At 40.6% G+C, this 21,940-nt stretch overlaps 1 protein-coding gene across 7 annotated transcripts in view; it reads right to left on the bottom strand.

The window, feature by feature from the left end:
• Positions 1–21,940, bottom strand: part of shank3 (SH3 and multiple ankyrin repeat domains 3) — a 199,160-nt gene that overhangs the window by 104,235 nt on the left and 72,985 nt on the right. For all 7 annotated transcript variants that reach the window (XR_002873416.1, XM_023955918.1, XM_023955921.1 and 4 more), the window contains exon 3: positions 18,803–18,874. Coding sequence is in view for 6 of the 7 variants with exons in the window: in XM_023955918.1 (XP_023811686.1) it covers positions 18,803–18,874 (72 nt within the window). In the remaining variant the exon portion in view is untranslated. The remainder of the gene's footprint in view (positions 1–18,802; positions 18,875–21,940) is intronic.

Here is a 21,940-nt window from a genome sequence, read left to right on the forward strand (position 1 = left end):
GAAACGATGAAAATACAATCAGACACACCCCATGATCCTAAAGAGAACCAAGCAGGTATGGAAAATTGATGAATGAATGCTGATTATTGAGGTCACAGTGGGCGGTGGAGTCACATCAGGGTACATTTTATTCAAAGGTCATAGTGGTGTTTGTCCCACTTATTCATTTTCAACTACCAGTCAATAACCTGCCTCTGTGCTGTGTGGGAGTTCCTGCCAGGCATAATATGGTACCAGATCATATAAATATTCAGCAAATAGCAGAATACCAAATAGGCTGAATAAATGCCCTTGACTGTTAGAAAAGAGAAGCTAATTGATTAGAACTAAATAGGCTTTACATTCAGAAGCCAGCATAAGTGGAACACTAAGAGCGGATAAATAACTTCTGTAAGAAAAAAGACTGACAAAATGCTTTCACTTTCTTAATGTTTAATGGATATTTTGCCTTTTTTCTGATATATTTTTTATATTTACATTTAGTGACTTAAAGTAACTAAATATGGGAGCAGCCATTATGCTGGATTAGAGACATTGGCTTTACATTTAGTGATTTAAAGTAACTAAATATGGGAGCAGCCATTATGCTGGATTAGAGACATTGGCTCTTAGAAAGAGCCACGAGGCAGAGCTGAAGATGTTGAAGTTCTCTTTGAGAGTGAAGAGGATGGATAAATTAGGGATTAATACAGTGAAGAAAGTTCGTACAGCAGATATTTCCAAGATAAATGCCAGACTGAGAAGATTGAGGTACATTCAGAGGCGGGAAAGTGATCATGTTGGTAAAAAAAAAATGCTGAGGTTGAAGCAACCAGGAAAGAAGCCTAAAGTAAGACCAAAAGGAGGTTTGTGGATTAGATGGGAAGTAGAGGATTTCTGTGACGACCCCAAGAGGCAAATAAAAACTTGAAACTAACCTTTGAAAAGGGGTAAAAAACAATGAATTTCTATCTCAATCCATTTAACTAGTATTTCACCATGAAAATTAACATAGGCCCAGAATTAAGTAATTGTTACGGTGCCTCTGGCAGATTCCTCCCCCTCGTCAGCTACACCTGGTACCTCCAGCTGCGCCTCCTCAACCTCGTCAGCCGGCAGACTCTTAAGGAGACCTCGGACCTGTAATTAACGCTAGTTCGTTGTACTCCCACGGTGCATCTCCTGGCCTCATCTAGATTCTTGTTCATGCCTTTGTCCTCGACTAATTACCTTGTCTTGTGTCACTCCCGGATCTCGCCCTCACGAGTTACTCCACTGGTTGCTGTCCACCTCTCGCTCCATCGCCCTCCTGGCTACCATCACGGATCATACGGTTGTCGCCGCCAAGACCCTCCAACCAACACCTCTGGCCTCCACAGAAGAACCTGGGACTCAATATTATTCCTGCAGTTAAAATTAAACCTTTTTCTACTCACCTCAGTGTCTGTCGAGTCTCCTTACGGGTTCCAGCACTTGGGTCGGCTAAGTCAGCTAAACCATGACAGAGCGAACTAGCCTAACTCCCGACCCAGCTGACCAGGAGGGCCTCCGACATGCCGTAAAACAACAAGGTATCTTTTTGGGACTCCACTCCAACGCACTCACCCGCATTACGTCTGTTCAGGAGGATCTGGTCTCCCATGTCAAGGATCTTACTCGGACTATTACCAATTTAACTGATCAAACCTCAAATTCTACAGCCTCTGTTTCACCTCCTGCTTCCGGCAACACTCTGGCCGTCACTTCCTCTCCGTCAGACGAAAACATCCGCCTTCAACCGGAGCCGTTCCACGGAGATGTTGAAGCCTGCAGCGGCTTTTTGCTATAATGCCGGCTCCTATTCCTTCAGGCACCCAGGTACTATCAGTCCGATCAGCATAAAATCTCTCTCATTGTCAACTCTCTTCGCAGTAAAGCTCTCCAGTGGGCCCAGGCCTTCCTAGCCTCTAATCCCCTCACTCATCTCCCCTTCGACCGGTTCATTGGTGAGTTTCGGCTTGTTTTTGACCAGCCGCGCAAACAGGAAGAAGCGACCCGGCGGTTACTCAGCCTCAAGCAGCGTAACCGTTCGGTGAGTGACCATATCGTTGACTTCCGCATTTTGGCAGTAGAAGCAGGCTGGCCAGACATAGCCCTCAAGGGAATTTTTTATCAGTCTCTTAACGAGGGGATTAAGGATCATCTATGTACCCAACCTGAAGCGGATAATTTTGAAGAACTAGTGTCAGCGGCTCTCCGATCGGATATTCGGCTTCGTGAGCGCCAGACCAAACGAAGTTTCACTCCTCGCAGATCTTCTCCCGACTTTTTTCCCCGTCCTCATCTGGTTTCACAACCAGCGCCTGCTGGCACCAGCGCCCCTAGTCCCCATTCTGATGAACCTATGCAGATAGGACATTCCAAGCTTTCCCCTGAAGAAAGGCTTAAACGCCGTACTAATAGTTTATGTTTTTACTGCGGAGACGCCAGCCACATCGTCTCACAATGTCCAAAACGATTAATCTCCCCCATCCCCTCGCTAAGTGACAGGTCACGAGGGAACTTGGCCGAAGGTTCCGTTAAGCCCTTCCTTTTCATACCCGTCAAGTTTTTCTAGTTTTAACCAAGTCCATGAATTCAAGGCCCTTATTGATTCGGGTGCTGAACACAGCCTTATTGATGCTAACCTCGTTCGTCAACTTAGACTACCAGTTGAAACCCTCGACACTCCTATTAAGGCAGCTGGTTTGGGGGGTACTCAATTATCTAAGATCACCTCACGTACTGAACCCATCCAGCTAATTTCTTCTGGCAATCACCGCGAATACCATCAGTTTTTTATTACTGACTCCCCCCAAACCCCTGTCATTTTGGGGTATTCTTGGTTACGTTTCCATAACCCCCAAATCGACTGGACTAATTCTCGGATTATCAACTGGAGTACGTATTGCATGGCCAATTGTCTGCACTCTGCTATTCCTTCCACTACTATTGCTAATCCGCCAGAAAATGAGGATATTGATTTGTCAAGGGTACCATCATGCTATCATGACCTTAAAATCGTGTTCAGTAAATCGAAGGCTTGTGCTTTACCACCTTATAGGCCTTATGATTGCGCCATTGAGCTCCTCAGTGGAGCCTCCCTCCCCAAAGGGAGATTATTCAATCTTTCGGGTCCTGAAAAACTCTCCATGGAGAGTTACATCCAGGAAGCGCTCTCACTCGGTCACATCCGACCCTCATCATCTCCAGTCGGTGCAGGGTTCTTTTTCGTTGAGAAAAAGGATAAGACCCTGAGACCTTGCATCGACTACCGCGAGCTCAACCAAATAACGGTTAAAGATAAATATTCCCTTCCTCTTATTAATTCTGTCTTCGACTCTGTCCAGGGTGCCAACATTTTCTCCAAGTTGGACCTTCGCAATGCTTACCATCTCGTAAGGGTCCGAGAGGGGGACGAATGGAAAACCGCCTTTAATACCCCCCTCGGACATTATGAATATCTCGTCATGCCCTTCGGCCTCACCAACGCCCCTGCCGTGTTTCAGCGTCTAGTTAATGACGTCCTGCGCGATTTCCTCAATCGCTTTGTTTTCATCTACTTGGATGATATTCTCGTTTACTCCAGCAACGCCGCCGAACATCGCCACCATGTTCGTTTAGTCCTCGAGCGTTTGTTGGAAAACCAACTTTTCGTTAAGGCAGAAAAATGCGAGTTTCATGTAGATTCTGTCTCTTTTTTGGGTTACATCATCGAGGCTGGCAAAATCAGACCCGACCCCTCTAAAATCCAGGCCGTTTCTGAATGGGAGATTCCTGTGTCACGTAAAAAGCTTCAGCAGTTTTTGGGCTTTGCAAACTTTTATAGAAGGTTCATAAGGAACTACAGCAGCATCGCTGCTCCTCTCACTCAGCTCACCTCCGTTAAAGTGCCTTATGTTTGGAACCCCGCAGCAGACTCTGCCTTCCGGAAACTCAAAGAACTGTTCACATCCGCCCCCATCCTCATACAACCGGATACTCACAAGCAGTTCATTGTTGAGGTTGATGCCTCTGATTCTGGGGTGGGAGCCGTGCTGTCCCAGCGTGAATCTCCATCCAGCAAGCTCAAACCCTGTGCTTATTTCTCCAGGAAACTCAGTCCCGCGGAACGGAACTATGACGTTGGCAACAGAGAATTGTTGGCCATAAAACTGGCTTTGGAGGAATGGAGACACTGGTTGGAGGGGGCTGAACAACCATTCATTGTGTGGACAGACCACAAGAATCTGGCCTACCTGCGATCGGCTAAGAGACTAAATTCTAGACAAGCCCGCTGGTGTTTATTTTTTGACAGGTTCTGCTTTACAATCACCTACCGTCCTGGCAGTAAGAATGGCAAACCTGACGCCCTGTCACGAAAATATAACACCACGGAGGGGAGCTCTACGTCCATCATTCCAGACTCCCTTTTCGTGGGCAACCTCACGTGGGATATCGAGACGAGGGTGCAACAGGCCCAAGGTGAGAAACCGGCCACCATCAATTGTCCCCCAGGAACTTTGTTCGTTCCCGATAACCTCAGGTCTGACGTCATCACCTGGGGGCATTCATCAAAAATCGCCTGCCACGGTGGGGTTCATCGTACACTCACGCTTCTCAAACGACGCTTCTATTGGCCCTCCATGGAGGACGACGTGCGTGCTTACGTCGCAGCCTGTACTACCTGTGCTAGAGCTAAGTCATCCAACTCACCGCCTGCTGGTCATCTGCATCCGCTTCCCACACCCGGTCGACCTTGGTCCCACATAGCCGTTGATTTTGTCACTGGACTGCCTCCTTCTCAGGGTTTCACTGTCATCTTCACTGTTGTCGACTGCTTTTCTAAAGCAGCTCACTTCATTCCCCTCGCTCAACTGCCCACAACCACCGAAACAGCCAACATCCTGGTTAATCATGTTTTCCGGCATCATGGAATACCTACCGACATCGTGTCCGACCGTGGGCCGCAATTTATATCGCAGGTTTGGAAGGCCTTCTGCTCCGCCCTCGGAGCCTCCATCAGCATCTCATCGGCGTATCACCCCCAATCCAACGGCCAGGCCGAAAGGGCCAATCAGGAGCTGGAGGCCGCTCTGCGTTGTTTGGCGGCCCAAAACCAGGGTGACTGGTCGGACCATCTCATCTGGATTGAATACGCCCATAACAATCACCCATCAGCTGCTACGGGTATGTCACCCTTTGAAGCCTCTTTGGGATACTCACCACCCTTGTTTCCTTCTCAGGAGCTCGATCTGGTAGTGCCCTCTGTCCAACTCCATCTTCAACGGTGTCAGGACGTTTGGCGCCAGGTTAGGGCGGCTCTCCTCCGCACCAAGGAGAGCAACTGCCAGATCGCCAACCGTCACAGGGTGGTGAGTCCCTCCTATCAACCTGGTCAACAGGTGTGGCTTTCCTCAAGGAACATTCCCCTCCAGGCCACTTCCCGTAAGTTGGCTCCACGCTACATTGGACCCTATGTCATTGAGCGAGTTATTAACCCCACCTGTGTCCGCTTCAAGTTGCCTGCCGCCCTCAAAGTGCATCCTTCCTTTCATGTTTCCATAGTCAAGCCTGTCCGCCAGAGCTCCCTTTGCCCGCCGTCCGCTTCCCCACCGCCCGCCCGGCTCATCGACGGGGCCCCGGCCTTTACGGCTAGTCGGGTTTTGGACGTGCGGCGCAGGGGCCGCGGTTTCCAGTATCTGGTCGATTGGGAGGGTTACGGCCCGGAGGAGCTGTCGTGGGTCTCCCGCTCCCTGATACTGGACCGCTCTCTCATTGACGATTATTTTTCCGCCCATCCTGATCGTCGCCCTGGCCCGCCTGGAGGTGGTCGTTGTGGGGGGGGGGGGGGGGGGGTACTGTTACGGTGCCTCTGGCAGAATCCTCCCCCTCATCAGCTACACCTGGTACCTCCAGCTGCGCCTCCTCAACCTCGTCTGCCGGCAGACTCTTAAGGAGACCTCGGACCTGTAATCAACGCTAGTTCGTTGTACTCCCACGGTGCATCTCCTGGCCTCATCTAGATTCTTGTTCATGCCTTTGTCCTCGACTAATTACCTTGTCTTGTGTCACTCCAGGATCTCGCCCTCACGAGTTACTCCACTGGTTGCTGTCCACCTCTCGCTCCATCGCCCTCCTGGCTACCATCACGGATCATACGGTTGTCGCCGCCAAGACCCTCCAACCAACACCTCTGGCCTCCACAGAAGAACCTTTGACTCAATATTATTCCTGCAGTTAAAATTAAACCTTTTTCTACTCACCTCAGTGCCTGTCGAGTCTCCTTACGGGTTCCAGCACTTGGGTCGGCTAAGTCAGCTAAACCATGACAGTAATACTACTTTGGGGTATCATCAATAAACTTATGACACTTGCAAATCAAGAAATCCCTCACTGCTAATTCTTACACTATTTCCAATATTTTGTATTTAATGTTTTTTTTGTTACAGTTTTTCTCAGTTGCTTTAGTACAATTCTCAGATCAGAATGAAATTCCCAAAACTATTTGTTCAATCTTCACATCATGATGTCACTTGTGCACATCATATAAGCAGTTTCTCACTTCTTTGAACAAGTTGCAATTGCTTTGGTACATCCATGCAAATGAGTATGTACAATTCTCTGGTCTTTGCTACTTTATCAATTGTTTATGTCATGTTGATCAAAATATATCATATAGTTCACTCAAAACACCTAGTCATTAGTTCATCGTATAAGTCATTAACTGCAAAATGGTTGACCAAGTTGTCATAATGTGACAAACATATTTCGCTGCATTGCAAGAGAGGATATTCGCTGTGATGTGGATGAGAATTTGTGGCCTAACATACAGGAACGACAAAAGGTGTAGGAAGACCACACCAATTCCTACTGCACTGCCTGTACTGTTGTACAGAATATTGTCCTATCTTTTTTTTCCTTTGTGTTACTGTTCGCAGTGGGTTTTTTCTATGTTGGTATGGCATGGTCTGTCAACAAATTACAATATGAACAATAAAAGTGTAAATGTGAATCTTGTCCAGTCTCTTGCAATCAAACAAAAAAGGTGTAACTTACATTTTACAATAATTGTCATCAAAACTTTAGCCATAGTTTACATCACAACCTCCCTCTAAAGTACACAGTTATATTGACAACATGACTAAGTAATTTGACTGTCTTGTTCGTAGATAATGACACAAGGACTTGACATTCTGATGGCACTGACATGTTCAATGACATAAAGACTTAGTTTTGAGAAATGAACTAAAGATTTTGAGCAAGTTACAGGCTTTTCCAAGATATCCATAGTGTTTTGCTGTTTGTACAAATTGTTTTGAGAAATGCACACACGTATTTGCAAACTTCAATTCTGATCTGAGAATTGTACTAAAGCGACTGAGAAAAACTGTAATTGTTTGTCATACCTTATTCTATCATTTTCTTAAGGTAAATAATATAAATAACTAACTCTTGGAATGCATCAGTGTCTAGCTGGTCTAATTATTGTATTTTTCACATAAAATCAATGCATTCATAATTTAAGAGACGGATGTACTTGTCTTGGTAACCTCAACAACCTTATTTTCTATGAAAGCTAATTTATCAAAACACAGTTCAGTCTTCCATTGAGTTCTAGAAAGTGTCCAATAACCTGTTTAATGAAGTGCAATTTCAGGCATGATCATGCATTTCTTGTAATCCAGTGTTCCTTTTCTATATTGTGGTATTACGTTGTTTTTTTTCTTTGTCTGTGCATTGTGTTCTGCATCTTGATTGGCTGTGGACCTTGTGAATCAATCTCCTTCTTGCCGTGTCTCCTGTACAGAATGTGTTCCGTTTGTTACATTTGCATAAATCTTTCATCATGAGTTGATCTTTGTTTTCCTTCTTTAATACTGGACTCATTTTTCATGCGAAAGTTTGAATTCTAAGAGTTTTGACAAGGGAGAAAAATCTGAAAATGTTAGTGTGAGAAAAATAAAGTGTGTAGTGACCGGTGTTACAACCTAATAACATCTGTAATCCTACTTCATGGATTTCCCCTATCATATTTTGGAACGTAACTCCCGCGATAAACAAGAGAACACTCGTCTTTCAAATAAAATGTCCCTTCCTGTCTGGTTTAGTTAAGGATTTTAACCCAAGATACTTATTTAGAGTTGTCAATAAACTAACATTTTGAAGTTAACATATAAAATGCATGGACAAACAGACAACAAACAACAGTATGTATGGCCGTGTCTAACCTCTGTAGCCCAGCTCCTGGTAGTTTTCTCTGAATGCAGCAACATGATGCCTCTTTAGTCCTTTTCAGAATGACTGGAGTATAATGTTTGAGATGCTGTCGTATCCGGTGTTCTTGAATAAGTTGTTTGGGGAGGCGGTACAGTAAATGTTTTCTAAACGGGTTGGCTAAAAATTGAAACAAAGCAGAGTAGAGCCACAGTCCCTTTCCCTTTCAGCAATACTCACAAAGTTGCAGAGCACACACCTATTGTACTGCACCCCACAACACATTGTGTAGTACAATCAAACTGAACCAATTTGATTCGCTGCTGACCATACTGCAGGAACCTTCTGCAAACCATTGCCTCTTCTGCCAAAATAAAATATAATGTTTTCAAAGACTATAAATTTAAGTTGAAAGAAATGTGCATTAGTAGAGAATGACAAATAGTATTTTACACACCCAAATTATTTCTAGAGGAGCATTCAATGACAATTAACGTGTCATACAATCCTAAACTGTCCCTCAATAAAAACTCTAAGAATTTACTGTCAAATTCATGCACTTTTCCAACTTATAAGAAAAGACTGGTGATTGAACAACAGACACAAACAAACAACCCAAAGTTCTTCACATTCTGCACCAAAGATCCATGAAAATGCAGTGAAGTGCTCGTCTAACCATTATGCCACAAAATAAGACTTCAGCCATTAAGAAATAAGTGTGATTTCTAAGGTAAAGCTTGTAAATGTCATCACATAAAGCATGACAGCAAAGCTCCACTCCTGGTTTTTTTTAGTTTTTTTTTTATCAATGCTTGTCTTTTTGTGTGTTTGTGTTTGTAATGGCATGATTGGAGAGAGGATAATGGGGAATGCCTGCTGTCATCAAAATCAAAGAGTCCAGAGAAAGAAAGAGCTGAATCAGGTTCAGTCATGTGCTTCCAACCCAACGCTGAAACACAGAGGGGCGGAGAGGAGGGGAACAAAGCAGGAGAATAAAACACAATTTAACAGACCAGAGGTAAGCTTAAACTCTGCCAAGTCAGATTTCTCGCAAAGCAAAGCTGAAAATACAGCAAATAAATATCTGCTCTGTTTTTTTCTGTGGCTACAAGCATAGATACAGAATAAAGGTTTTGACATGTGAGCTGTTAGTTTGTCAGTCTGAGGACTCAGAGACTCCACTGATGTTTCATTTGGTTCGGTTTACTAATCATGCTTATAGAGTCTAACCAAAAGTGAATCAGCCAGATTCACAGAAAACTTTTAAAGACCTGTCTGCATTTATTTTTTCAAAAATGTGTTTATATTTTTATAAATATTATGCTTAAATGATTTATATGTAACAGTAAAGAAGTTCTAAAGGTCAAATCCATAAAACCATGTTTTGTCGGTTCCTCTCCCTGAGCATTATTAAGTTTTCTTCTGAAATGCATACATTCTGCAGTGGACTGACTGTTGAAGTGTAAATATGTTTGGAGAGTTGGTAGAGCTTGACCTGAAGCTGCAGAACAATTTATGCCAACAGTCTGTCTGTCTGTTTACAATTCTTCCTACACTCATATGTGTTTCTGTGCATTGAGAGGATGTTCTTTGATCTTGTAATCGGCAATACATTACAATGGTTTGAAGTTTGCAGACGACACCACAGTCATTGGGCTCATCCGAGACGGTGATGAGACTGCGTACAGAGGAGAAGTGGAGCGGCTAGTCCTTTGGTGCAGCCAGAACCACCTTGAGTTGAACCCAGTTGAAATGGTGGAGATGACAGTGGACTTCAGGAGGAACCCCACCCCCCTACCCCCCACCCCCCTCACAATTCTCAACAGCACTGTACCCTGAACCGACTCACACAGGTTCCATGGGTCCACTATTTCATGTGACCTTAAGTGGACCTCTCACATTGACTTACTCCGGAAAAAGGCTCAGCAGAGGTTGTACTTCCTGCAACAACTCAAGAAGTTCAACCTGCCGCAGGAGCTGCTGACCATCTTCTTCACGGCAATAATCCAATCTGTCCTGACCGCATCTATCACAGTCTGGTTTGGATCAGTTACCAGACACGACAGACACAAACAGACTACAGAGAATCATCAGATCTGCTGAGAGGATTATTGGTTCCACTCTTCCCTCCATTCAGGACTTTTACCGGTCAAGGGTCAGGAAGCAGGCTGGCAGAATTGCAAAGGACCCCTCTCATCCCGGACACCACCTTTTCAGTCTTCTCCCGTCAGGGAGGCGCTTTAGGACTATGCGCACCAAAACTACTCGCCACAAAGACAGCTTCTTCCCCCGAGCTCTCAGTCTAATGAACTCCTGACTGCAGACCACTTAAGAACACGGAACAAAACCACAGAAACTGTCACACCGGAACTACTGCTGCATTTTTATTTAGTTATGTTTAAATATTCCTACATCTACCTCATAGTACTTTCTTCTTATTAATTATCCTCTCTTGTCTTACTCCTTTACACTTTTTTATATCTTTCTAGTTTGCACGAGAGCACAATACACCGAAGCCAAATTCCTTGTAAATGCACTGTACTTGGCCAATAAAGCTGATTCTGATTCTGATTTTGATACCACGAAAATTTATTTTTTTCATCACAGAAAAGCCTATTAAACATTAACTTCCACAAAGCTAACTTTGTGTTATGAAAAGCCTGGGGCAATGGCTTCCACATGGCCTGGTTTTAGACCATTTGCAACAAAACACAATCAATTTCTATTTTAATCCATCCCATCAATGTCTATCTCTTAAATATTCAAAGTAAAAGATTAAGGTTGAAAATGAGATAAACTTGCATTCATCAAGAAGAGGAAAAGGCAAAATGTTTCAAACCAAATGCAGGTGGCAAAAATAACAATATATTATATCATTAAAAAAGAAAATACAGCACAGACCCAAAGTTTAGACACACTTTCCCATTCATTTGAATTAGAAGGTGTGTCCAAACCTTTGGTCTGTACTGTATATACTGTATATATAAATATTCAGTGACAAAAAACTAATAGAAAAGAAGGGAAATAGAACAACTCGCACATTAGAACACTGACTGAATGTAGGCCTGGTTACAAATAGCTTTAAATTTGCAAACATTTCATTATACAACCCAGTGGAAGAACACATCAGTATGCCCAGAAGTTAAGTAACTGATGCCACTGGACTGAAAACTTCAAGGATCTTAGCAAAGGGCCACGAACAGAAAGTCAAGTTACAGCTTAAGGGGTTTGCACAGCGTAGCGGAATTATAGCTCAGACTTTCTCAAATTCTCACAAGAGGTGAGGTCATGTTGATCAGCCAACAGCTGGCTAAAATGATGATGGGACATTTGTAATCCATGTCAAAAGCAAACAGTGAAGATCATAAGGTAAACACTTGAGCACATCAACAAACCCATGCATCAGTTAATCTTAGACTAGATTAAAAATACCAGTAAGTAACTTCAAAGCTGAATGTCTGCAAAACAGGCCACAGCTGCACATAAATATCCACACATTATAAGACATGCCAGACACACAAACACACCTAAAAAGTTGATGGAAGAATAACTGACCCAGAGCAGAGAAAAATATTAGTATTCAGTCAAGGTTTCAGATAAGACTGCAGCAGCTCTTCACGCAGCCAACATGCAGCAGAGCATAACAACAGAACCAAAGCTCCATCAAGAGGAAAAGCAAGAGCTTAGACAGGTAGTAAGGGATGTGGTGAATACTCACTGTCACAATGTAGAAATAGAAAGTGAGAAAAGCTGTTAAACAAAGGGATAGAAAGTACTCCCCCCCCCCCCCCCCCCCTGGTTAATGGCCAAATTGAATCACAGGCTACAGTTGTATACCTTGCTATGGATCCTCCTCCTCCTTCTGGCTTCTTTCGCTTTTCGTTCTTTTTCTTCATCTCGTTGTCTTCTACCCAAAACAGATCCCATCTCATACTCACTGGACAAAGTGTAGTCCCCTAGGTCAGCTATAGTTCAAGTTCATCAATTTCGTCCACATGGCCACATGCATCCCCCTTCCTCCCCCTCTACTCTCTTCTTCTCTGTCTTCCTCCTCTTCTTCTCCTCCTCCCCCTCGTTTTTCACTTGCTTTTTTCTTGCCAAAGTAGCACATCCAGACTCTGATGGTCACTTACAAAGGCAGTCCAACACTAAAAACAACAGTAAGAAACACACTAACTCTTGGGCGTGCATAAGCACACAATAGTGTTGATAGGGGCGATTCTCCGGGATGCTGGGGAGAGCACACAGACAGAATGGTGGGAGCGAGGCAGCAAAACTAGAGGGAGGGGAAACAGAGGAGGGAGGGACAACCAGATGAGAAAAACTGAGGGAAAATAAGTGGAGTGTTCAATCTAGTGAGGATATTAACATCTACGGTGAAAGGTAATGTAAAGGACATAAATGATAGCCATGGCTATAGAAATGGGCATCTGTGGATTCAGTTATTATGGTAGAGCATAGAAACTGTAGGGGAATTGTTATTTTACACATGGTTTTGTTTCTGTATTCAATCGTTCCTGAAAATACAAAAAATATTATAAAATGCACAAACCATGTGGACAAACGGCCGCATGTGTGCAGCTCTGTAGTCATCATGCACTAATGGCTCATCAGTTTATCAAAAACACAAAAAAAGAACTTTTATTAAAGTAATACAGCCAGCTTCAACAACAAAATATCCTAGGTTTCATGTCATGTTTGTATGTGTACTTGAATAAGAAGTAAGAGCTCTTCTGTCTATTCTGGCGGTTCTCTGGCTCTGTTCTCTGTCCTCATTCTCTGCGTTCGAATGAGGTCTGTTTGCGTGTGTTTGAGTTCAGAGACACTTTCTACATTCTTAGATTCCATTCTAATGATAAATAATGAAGGTGAGAATTTCAGCTATGAAATCTGATTTCACCTACAATAACTTGGTGGGAGAGAAACAGTAATCTAAAAGGAAACCTTGTCAAAAAAAATGGGTTTTATTAACTCGTGTGAAATAGTACAGTGTGCTAACTGGAAATATATTTTTACAAAATATGTTGTTGTCTACAGACAAGCATTTTTATTTTTTATTTTATATGGGATGCTTGTCATATAGGTTGTGCCCTTAGTGTGCATCTGTGGCCATACGAACAAATAGTGCATTACTAAATGCTCTTGAATGCTGTTTTGCCTCAAGCTTCTGTGTGGTCTTCCCTTCAACCGAATCTTACAGCATATCTATACTGTATACAGTGGTCCCTCACTATGTTGTGGTTCACGTTTCACTGGCTCGCTGTTTCTAGGATTTTCTTGGTGTCATTTTGCATGTTTTTTTTTCTTTTTAACACAGTGCACTGTGTTCTGCTTTTTGATTGGCTGTTGACCTTGTCAATCAAACTCCTCTGTGCAGTGTCTCCTGTACATAAGCCATATCTATCAAAGTTTTGCATTCTATAATACTTGACTTTTTTTCATTAAACAAGAGAGACAAATGTGAAAGTGTTCACAGCTGTCTCAGAAAAGTGTATAAAGTGTGTCGTGATGGAATTTACAGCCCCAAATCTGTAATCCTACTTCAAGGATTTTACCTATCGCGGGTTATGCATGGAACGCAACCCCCTCGACAAACAAAGAAACACCGTATTCAATAAAGTTAACCATAGACCCATCCTTTTATTCTTTAAATTACCCATTTGTTCCTCTTTAAGAGATTAAAATGGAGTAAAAAGTCAACTTTGAGCTTTTTGACAACATTTTGCATGTGTAGAATTTCTCTGGGCTCTCCAGCGTCACTCCAAAAAACCTGTTTGATTGTTTTATTGGTGACTCTAAATGAGTCTATAGCTGTATACGAATGAGGTCTGTGATGGAATGGGCTCGTTTTCAAGGTGTTCCCGTCATTTGCTCTGTAGCTGTTCCACTGAGCCATGTTAACCTACACAGAATGAAAGGAGTAAACATACTGTATGTATGTAGTGTGGATTTTTCTACTCTTCATCACAAAAAACTCTTTTTGTCTTTTCTTTGCACTAAAAGAAAACATCAATTTCCACATTTACTAAACACCCACATGCATAAACTAGTTTTTTTTTCTTCCTTTTTTCCTGTTGTCTGTGAAACATTAATGTTTGTTTCACCAGAACACTTCCAGAGTCTGAAACAGTCTGTCAAGGTGAAAAATGAATGGGAAAAACCTATCAACTATGACCCACTTTTAAAGTTAGCCTGCAGCTAATGAACTCCATGGGAGCAAAATAGGCTAATGCTTGACCTCTTACATGAACAGCACTTGCTCAGGGATGAATACTGTACATGCTGACTCCCAAAGCTAGAAGAGTGAACCGATGCTGGTTTTCTATTACAGCCACTCCAGTCATTATCAGACATTGCGGTTTTGCCATTCGGAAAGAAAAGAGTGGGATGAATGAGAATTTCCTATTACCTTTCCACATCTGCTTAATGAAGCTCAATGAACAAAAGCAAGAGAATATCAGAGCTGCCTTGAGTTGGAGCTGCAATATAAGATCTCCAGCTTTCTTCAATCTTTTTTTTAAGATTATGAGCAGGTAGTCAAACAATTCATCGACAACAATAGAGCAGTTTCAGGAAACAAAAATATCATCCCACTCACCACAATGGTCAGTTCATCCTTTAGTCTAACAATGATACCTCTTGCTGTCTTCACTTATCCACTAAGAGTAGAGAAAAAAGTGTCAACTGGAGCTTATTAAGTCTAACTGCTTCCATTATCTTCCACACCTTTTTTTTCTCTTTTGATTGGTCTTTGCTGGAAAATAACAAGCTCTGACAACCTCACACTGTAAGAAGCCCATTAAATTTACAGTTTTCCCTGTTTTTGGAAGTGTATTGATTGTACAGAGATGCCCTTTTTTCTTACATCCTAAACTTAGGGACCAGTAAAGGCTGACCAGTGACAACAAATTATTTAGAGAGATAACAGCAATTAGGCAGTTGGTACTGTGACAGTACCTGCAATTAAACAACTGAACTCCACGAAAACCAAACACACGACTCTGAAATCAAATGAAAGTGGATAGATTATCTAAAGGATTAAAATAAATTGCAGGCAGTTCTACCATGAATTAAAAAAGAAAAAATAAATCACAACGATTGTCAAAACTTGGAAAAGAAAGGACGCTCATCATCACAGATGAGAGTGAAAAAGATTTTACCTTTGTTATAAGAAAAGTCATGTGTTTTATGGTAAAAAGTTGCAAATTTACTTAATAAGTGTAATGTAGAAAATTATAAAGGTTAAAATCAAAGGATAACCTAATTTTAACTTCTTTTATCAGCACAAGCTTTGATTTAGTTTTGACTTCACATGAAACTTACTAAGAAATAAAGTTCATACTATTTATTTTCGCCCACAATCCATAGAAGTTTGGAAGAAAAATTGTTTTTTTCTGCTCTACTCCACTTATGAACACTCTCACAGACATCCTTTTTTTAAAATGTCCTTTATTGGAGTAGACAGGACTTAATTCAGAACATTCTGAATGCACTGATGGCTCACCGACGCCCCCACTTAGTTCAGACCTGCAGCTCTCCTCCTTGCCCCCAAAATTCCCCAGTGAGCCTCTGTTCATCGGAATAATGATTAATCCTGAGATTGATTAACTTCAGAGGTTAACTGAGGCTGATGTTGATAAATGTGCATTAAAGAAAAAGAAAAAAGAAAATTTTGAATTTTGGCCAAAACGTTCACAATAGAAAAAAGGCAGTTCAGACACAAACCAACACAAATAAATGGTCCATTTGTTGTCTTGGTTATCAAGAAATGTATAGAATATTTCTACAAGTTGAGTCTATTGAAAAAAATCTAAAATTGTTGTTTGCAAGCTTTATTAGCTGAAAACGGCAAAAGAGCAACGTAATCAGATTCTGGAAGTCAGTCAAAGTTTAGGAGCTGAGAGATATGAAAAACGACAACAGCATGCTCTCTGTCCAAATTAAAAAAGGCCCACTAATATTCAGAGTGAGAATAATTCACTGTGGCACAGGGGCCCCTTTGACACCCAACACCAAAGACAGCCTAATTATTTAAACACAAATACAAAGACTTTACAGTAAATATTCATTTGCAAAAGCAATGTTTCTCTGAAAAAGAAGATCTCTATACACTAAATAAAAAAACATTCTAATATTTAGTAGTCAATTTATAATTTACACAACATTCTGCTGGACTAAAAAGACAAGAAAGCAACAACACATAACATAATTTAATTAAAGGGCTGTCCCGTTTGCCTTCCTAATGCTTACCAGTATGACATTGGTCAGGACATACTTAAAGACCCACTACAATGAAAAGTGTGTTTTTGTCTTTTTAATATGTTATTATAGCATTTTTCTTATGATGGAGGACATGTATAAAGAAAATTAAGCTAAAAACTGCATTTCTAAATATGTTCTTTATTCAAATCGTGGTAAATCACAAGCAGACGAAGAAAAGCCATTTGAAAAAGCTTGTAGCTGTAATAAACAAATTACTACCAGCAGGCCACAAGCTACCCACTTCGCTTCATTCTGTTGCATCCACTTGCAGACAAATAGATGCATAAACATCTTTGCTTTTCTCCTCTGAGCTGGAATCTGGCTCAAAACTGTAAGGCTGGTTATCTTCCATACTGCTTGCCATTTTTGTTGCAGCACTAATGTTAGGTTGGGCTGGTGAGGGGCTGTAAACTAGCGGCAAAGAGTGTAAACAGAGAAATAACGGGAAAGAAGCACAGGCTTTCTCTGCATCAAAAGTTCCACTCACAATTCATAGTCAAATTTCTACTGAACTACTGCCGCTCTGCAGAAACTATGTCCTAGAAAATGACAGTTTTTATGATTTTGTCTAAAAACGGCATAATGCTACTTAAAAAAACCACTGGGAACGCTTTTAATCAATCAAAAGATAATGGAAAAGGGACTTTAGGAGCATCAGAATGGCAGCGTGCTTTACATTGTATGTATTTTTTTTGTTGGAAACAGTTGTGGGTTTACTATATGTTTTAGCATGTACAGACTTTCAGCATAGATCAGGTCCCTTTTTTCCTGTCTTGTCCCAGTCTAAGGTAAATTAAAGTTACAAATTACATCAGGATACAATTGTTTACTCAAGTTGGTCACCAAAGCAAAAAGACCAAATGTAGGGCCTTTTCTGACCAACACCAACTATTTTGGAATATAAAACAGGACAAAAACTATAGTACGAAAACGGTTATTTGAGTATTTTGCTATTTGACAGTTTGACACCGTCACATGATGTTTTTTCACCTTCCAAAGAAACCACGGCCTAGTGCCAACTCAGTGTGGCTTGGTATGACTTTAAGCCTTTCCACGTGGTGGCGAGCAGCGCTGTGGTCTTAATTTTTGGAATCTCCTTGCATGCAGTCCCAACTGAATCAAGGTGGATATACTGTACAGTTATGGATTGCCTGGGCCTCTTGTGCTGTCAGAAAACAGCAGGAGACAGCTGTAGGTGTTTGTTTTGCCCGCTTTGCTACAACAAGCCCGCCTACATCGAAGTGGTTCCAAAGTGAAATGGGATAACAAATAAGAAATGGCAAGTCAATGGAAGACAAGTCCAAAATGGCTGATGGAAATGTGACAAAAAAGCACAGCTGAGGCTCTTCAAAATAAATAAATAACTTTAGCTGGTGCATCTGATCTGCCTGATCGAGTCTTCCAATATCATGACACAGCCAATCACACCACTCCACAGTTCATCACAAACTTTGTTTTCAAGGCAAATCAGTATACTTTATAAGCCTTTTAGCCGCCCACTTTTTGATTATGAAAAAATAATTCAATAATTCAATTAGGCTGTTTTGTCCAGTTTTTCCAGCTCACACTCCTCCAGTGCATAAAGTCCTTCAAATGTGTGTGGATCTTGATAAAGCAGCTTTCCCTCAAGTTCGTCCTGGAACAAGATTTGCAACTCTCTCCAAATTCTGCACCCATTTCCCTGAGTAAATACAAAACTTACCTAAATTGTAAAGAGACTGGCTTTTTTATCATTTGTAACTGTACGGTATTTATGGCAGCTTTTGCTCAGTAGTTTCTTTTTTTTTTTTTTTTGATGAATGTTGCAATGATTGAGCCACTTGGCTGCAGGTTTCTATTACAGTGGAGGGTCACTCTTAAGAAATATCCTGATACAATAAAGGCTGATGAAAGTCTGATGTTAAAGAGGCAAAGTCTTTTAGCTGCTTCCCTGAACACAAACAGAAAACTACATTTAGAGAGATATTTAAATATCTCTCTAAAGGATGTGATGACCTAAGATTTTGGATTATTGCACTTTACTTTTTGCCACAACCGCTTTTATATAAGGATGTTACAAACCTTGAAAATTATAAGGCAGACCTACCATTAATATACAAGTGATCTGACTTTTCAGACTCTTTTTTTGAGATTCTGCATAGTTATTCTCTGAAATCTAAAACAAACTTGCTACGTGACATTTAAAACACCTAAACTCAAACGTATTTCTCAAACATCAACCTCCTAATTCAAAATTGAAAATAAGAGGAAATACTTTTTAAAAAACCTCCTGAATTGTATACAAAACAGATTTAAAAATATCTGCCACTGAAGTGATGTGTAGCCATCATGCACTGCTCAGACTTACCTTGGTGTGGAGCTTGGACAACTGCTTTTCATCAAGGTAGGTCTGTGTGTAGACACGTCTTTTATAGCGGAACTGTAGCAAAAAAAAAAAAAAAAAAAAACATACATATTAAGTTGAATTTTTACCTTTTTTTCCTTGTTTGTGCCAAAAGTAAATAAATATATAGTGTTTTTTAATTAAAGTCATTCTAAACTAATTTGTCACACAGAATCAGCTCCTCAGAAAAAATGGCAAAATATTAAATTACTAAATTAGTTTATCCTCTGTGTGAAAAAGATAAGGAAGTAGATATAAAAATGATTTGAAAAAAGCTTTAACTCTTTAATCACATTAGGGGAATCTCATTTCAATCTCATTAGACCAAACAACTCCCTGTAAGCTACTGTCATCTCTTTCCAGCGTTCCCACTTGTGATGTTTTCCACATAATGATCTTGGTCGGAAAACTGATTAACGCTTCGTTGAAGCTTGAGTATAAAACTTTAATTGCAAATCAGTGACAACAGCAAGGTTTTTCATTTTCGCTTGAACAAATGTACTGTAACAGCACAGCATACATATTTAAAATTATGCAGAATTCATGCAGAATGGCTTAAATCTTGAGTTGAATTATTAGAAAAAAATAGTAAAACAGACTCATGTAATGTGGGAAGTACTAATACCAAACTGGAAATTGCAATAAATAGATCAGAATCAGTTCATTTAAGTTTCAGTGTGCACAGATGCTGTGCAGACTCAACAGGTGAATATGTATGTCTTTATTATAAGTTGGAAAGGTATTAATAGATAAACCAGTCCCTGCAGGAATTTGTGATGTTGCAATCTTATCAATTTCTGCAAATTCAACTGATAAACACACATTTTTTCAGACACATAAACTCCATCCAAGCACCACAACTTTATCAAAACGTTGGCTAATCGCTCCCAATTTGAAAAAATTCCACCATTAAACGCTCTCTGCCAATTACCTTGTGAACACTCAAACATTTACCAAATAAATCTAACCAATCAAATGTGCTCCTCCATTGCACTCCCCACTTCCTTGTAACGGTGATGCCAACTTGGGCAACAAAGTCTCTCAGTTACAACGACATCCCAGGTAAAGGTCTTGCTCAGCGACTCTAGAAACGGGGAGGAAAACGGTTTTCTTCTTGCAGCTCTCAAATGAATCTCAGCAATTGAGGAGCTCTTTCCAACTGCAAAACTTGGCTGCAAATCAGGAATAACAGATCAGACAATAAGAGAAACTGACACGCAAGTTAATTTAAAATACAGAAGAGTTAAACTAAGTAAAGTATTGTTTCTTGTTTCACATAAAAATTTGTATTTTCTAATTTATTTTAATATTCATGACTTTGCAAGTGTGGAAATTTACTGAATTGTTTTTTAAGAAACCTTCTTTCCTTTAGATTATTTAGGTGAAATATGAACTAATTTAATGTTATCAGATAAAAAGGACAAGTCTTTTTTAATAAAACACCTAATGATGTGTTGATAAAGAGCTCTAAGCAAAAGCATTACATATATGATGTATTAAAACGACTTTATTAACAGGCAAAAATGATCTGTCTAATTGAACCAACTGTTTTTAAATAATTTAAAATGACAACTTTAATAACAGACTTCAAAAGGGCACAAGGGAATTAAAATTAAACATGGGAATAACAAAATAAAAGACTAAGCAACCAATAGCCACATTTAATTCATAACTAAACTGAAACAATGCTTTTGTTTCTTCCTGTAACTTTTTTTATAACGTTTCTGCCTATTATTGAGGCTTTTTGTGTCTCAATAATGATGAAAAAACCCCGGCTATTACAATGTTTGCATTCACTTTATTTTCTTTATATCCTTATAGAAGTGCTCCCCCCCTCCCGGGCTGCGTGGGTCCGGTCGCTGGGGATGCTCCTTGCATGGGGGTCTATCCCTCCCCCTCTCCTGGTCTGGCTGGTTGGGCTGGGAAGGATCTGGTTCCCCTTATGAACACACGGTTCAATTGGGCAGCATGCATGTATCTCCACCCCAACTTGCAAGTGCACACCCACAGTGTATTGATGGACAGATGTCTTCCTCTCATCTTCGTGTTGGAATATCACCTTCGGATGTAATATTTATCGTCTCAGCAGATCTGGTATAATTGTTACACAGCTTATAATAATAATTTATTCAAATCAGCGCTTGTATCCCCCACTTTCTCCACCTCTCTTCCTTTTATTCTCTTCCGACACCACCCCCCACCCCCCACATTCTTCCCCTCTCCCTCTCCACACACACTAAATGTAACAAATAAATAAAAAATATTTAAAAAAACAAAAAGTTTACACTCTGGTTTTTCGAAGATATATAAGCTCTTTTTGTAATAGTAAAATCTGTATGCTCTAATCTCTAATTTGTTTGCTCAGTTGTTGGACAGAACAAAAGTGCCAGTGAATTTACTTTGACTGAAAACTAAAAGCTGTCTGTTGCATATTTTTATCATCGCACTCTGACCACAATCAATTCTCTTGATTTCTTAAATCAATGAAGAAAAATCTTTTTTCTCCAATCAGGCGAAAAACATTCTTGACTTTTTTTTTACACATTTGCTAACTAAATGAAAACTCAGACTGATATAGATATTTACTTTAAACAACCTTAAGACTTAGAAAATATCATTTTAATTTACCTGCTCGAAATTTCATGTCTATTCGGAGGGATTATCACAGATAAATACTCTCATTTAATTGAATATTCATATTTTATTAGAGTGAGGTAAAAAGATCTGGGGTTTTTCCTCCAATTTCGGTTACTGTTGTCCACTTAAACCGGCTGATATGTCTAATCAGATAACCTGCATCAATGATGTCTGTTGGGTCATCTCTCAGGGTGAAAAACATTACAGTAATCCAGAAAAGAGCGGAGGGTTTTGACCTAATCCAAACCTGTCAATCATCAGCTTCAGTACACAGACCCATAGAGTCCACTTTTATTTCACATTTTTAGGACTTATTGTACATTTTTGTAAATACAACAGGGAGGAAGTAAACAAGAGTGAATATGTAGAACAAACAGGACCTTAATTTAATAATTTTAATTATGTGCCTGTATATTAGTCTATCTCATCTAGTCTTCTCAATGAACGTGATATTAATATTATATA

The sequence above is a fragment of the Oryzias latipes genome, chromosome 6 (assembly GCF_002234675.1).
Source record: "Oryzias latipes chromosome 6, ASM223467v1".
In the NCBI taxonomy this organism is placed as follows: Eukaryota; Metazoa; Chordata; class Actinopteri; order Beloniformes; family Adrianichthyidae; genus Oryzias; species Oryzias latipes.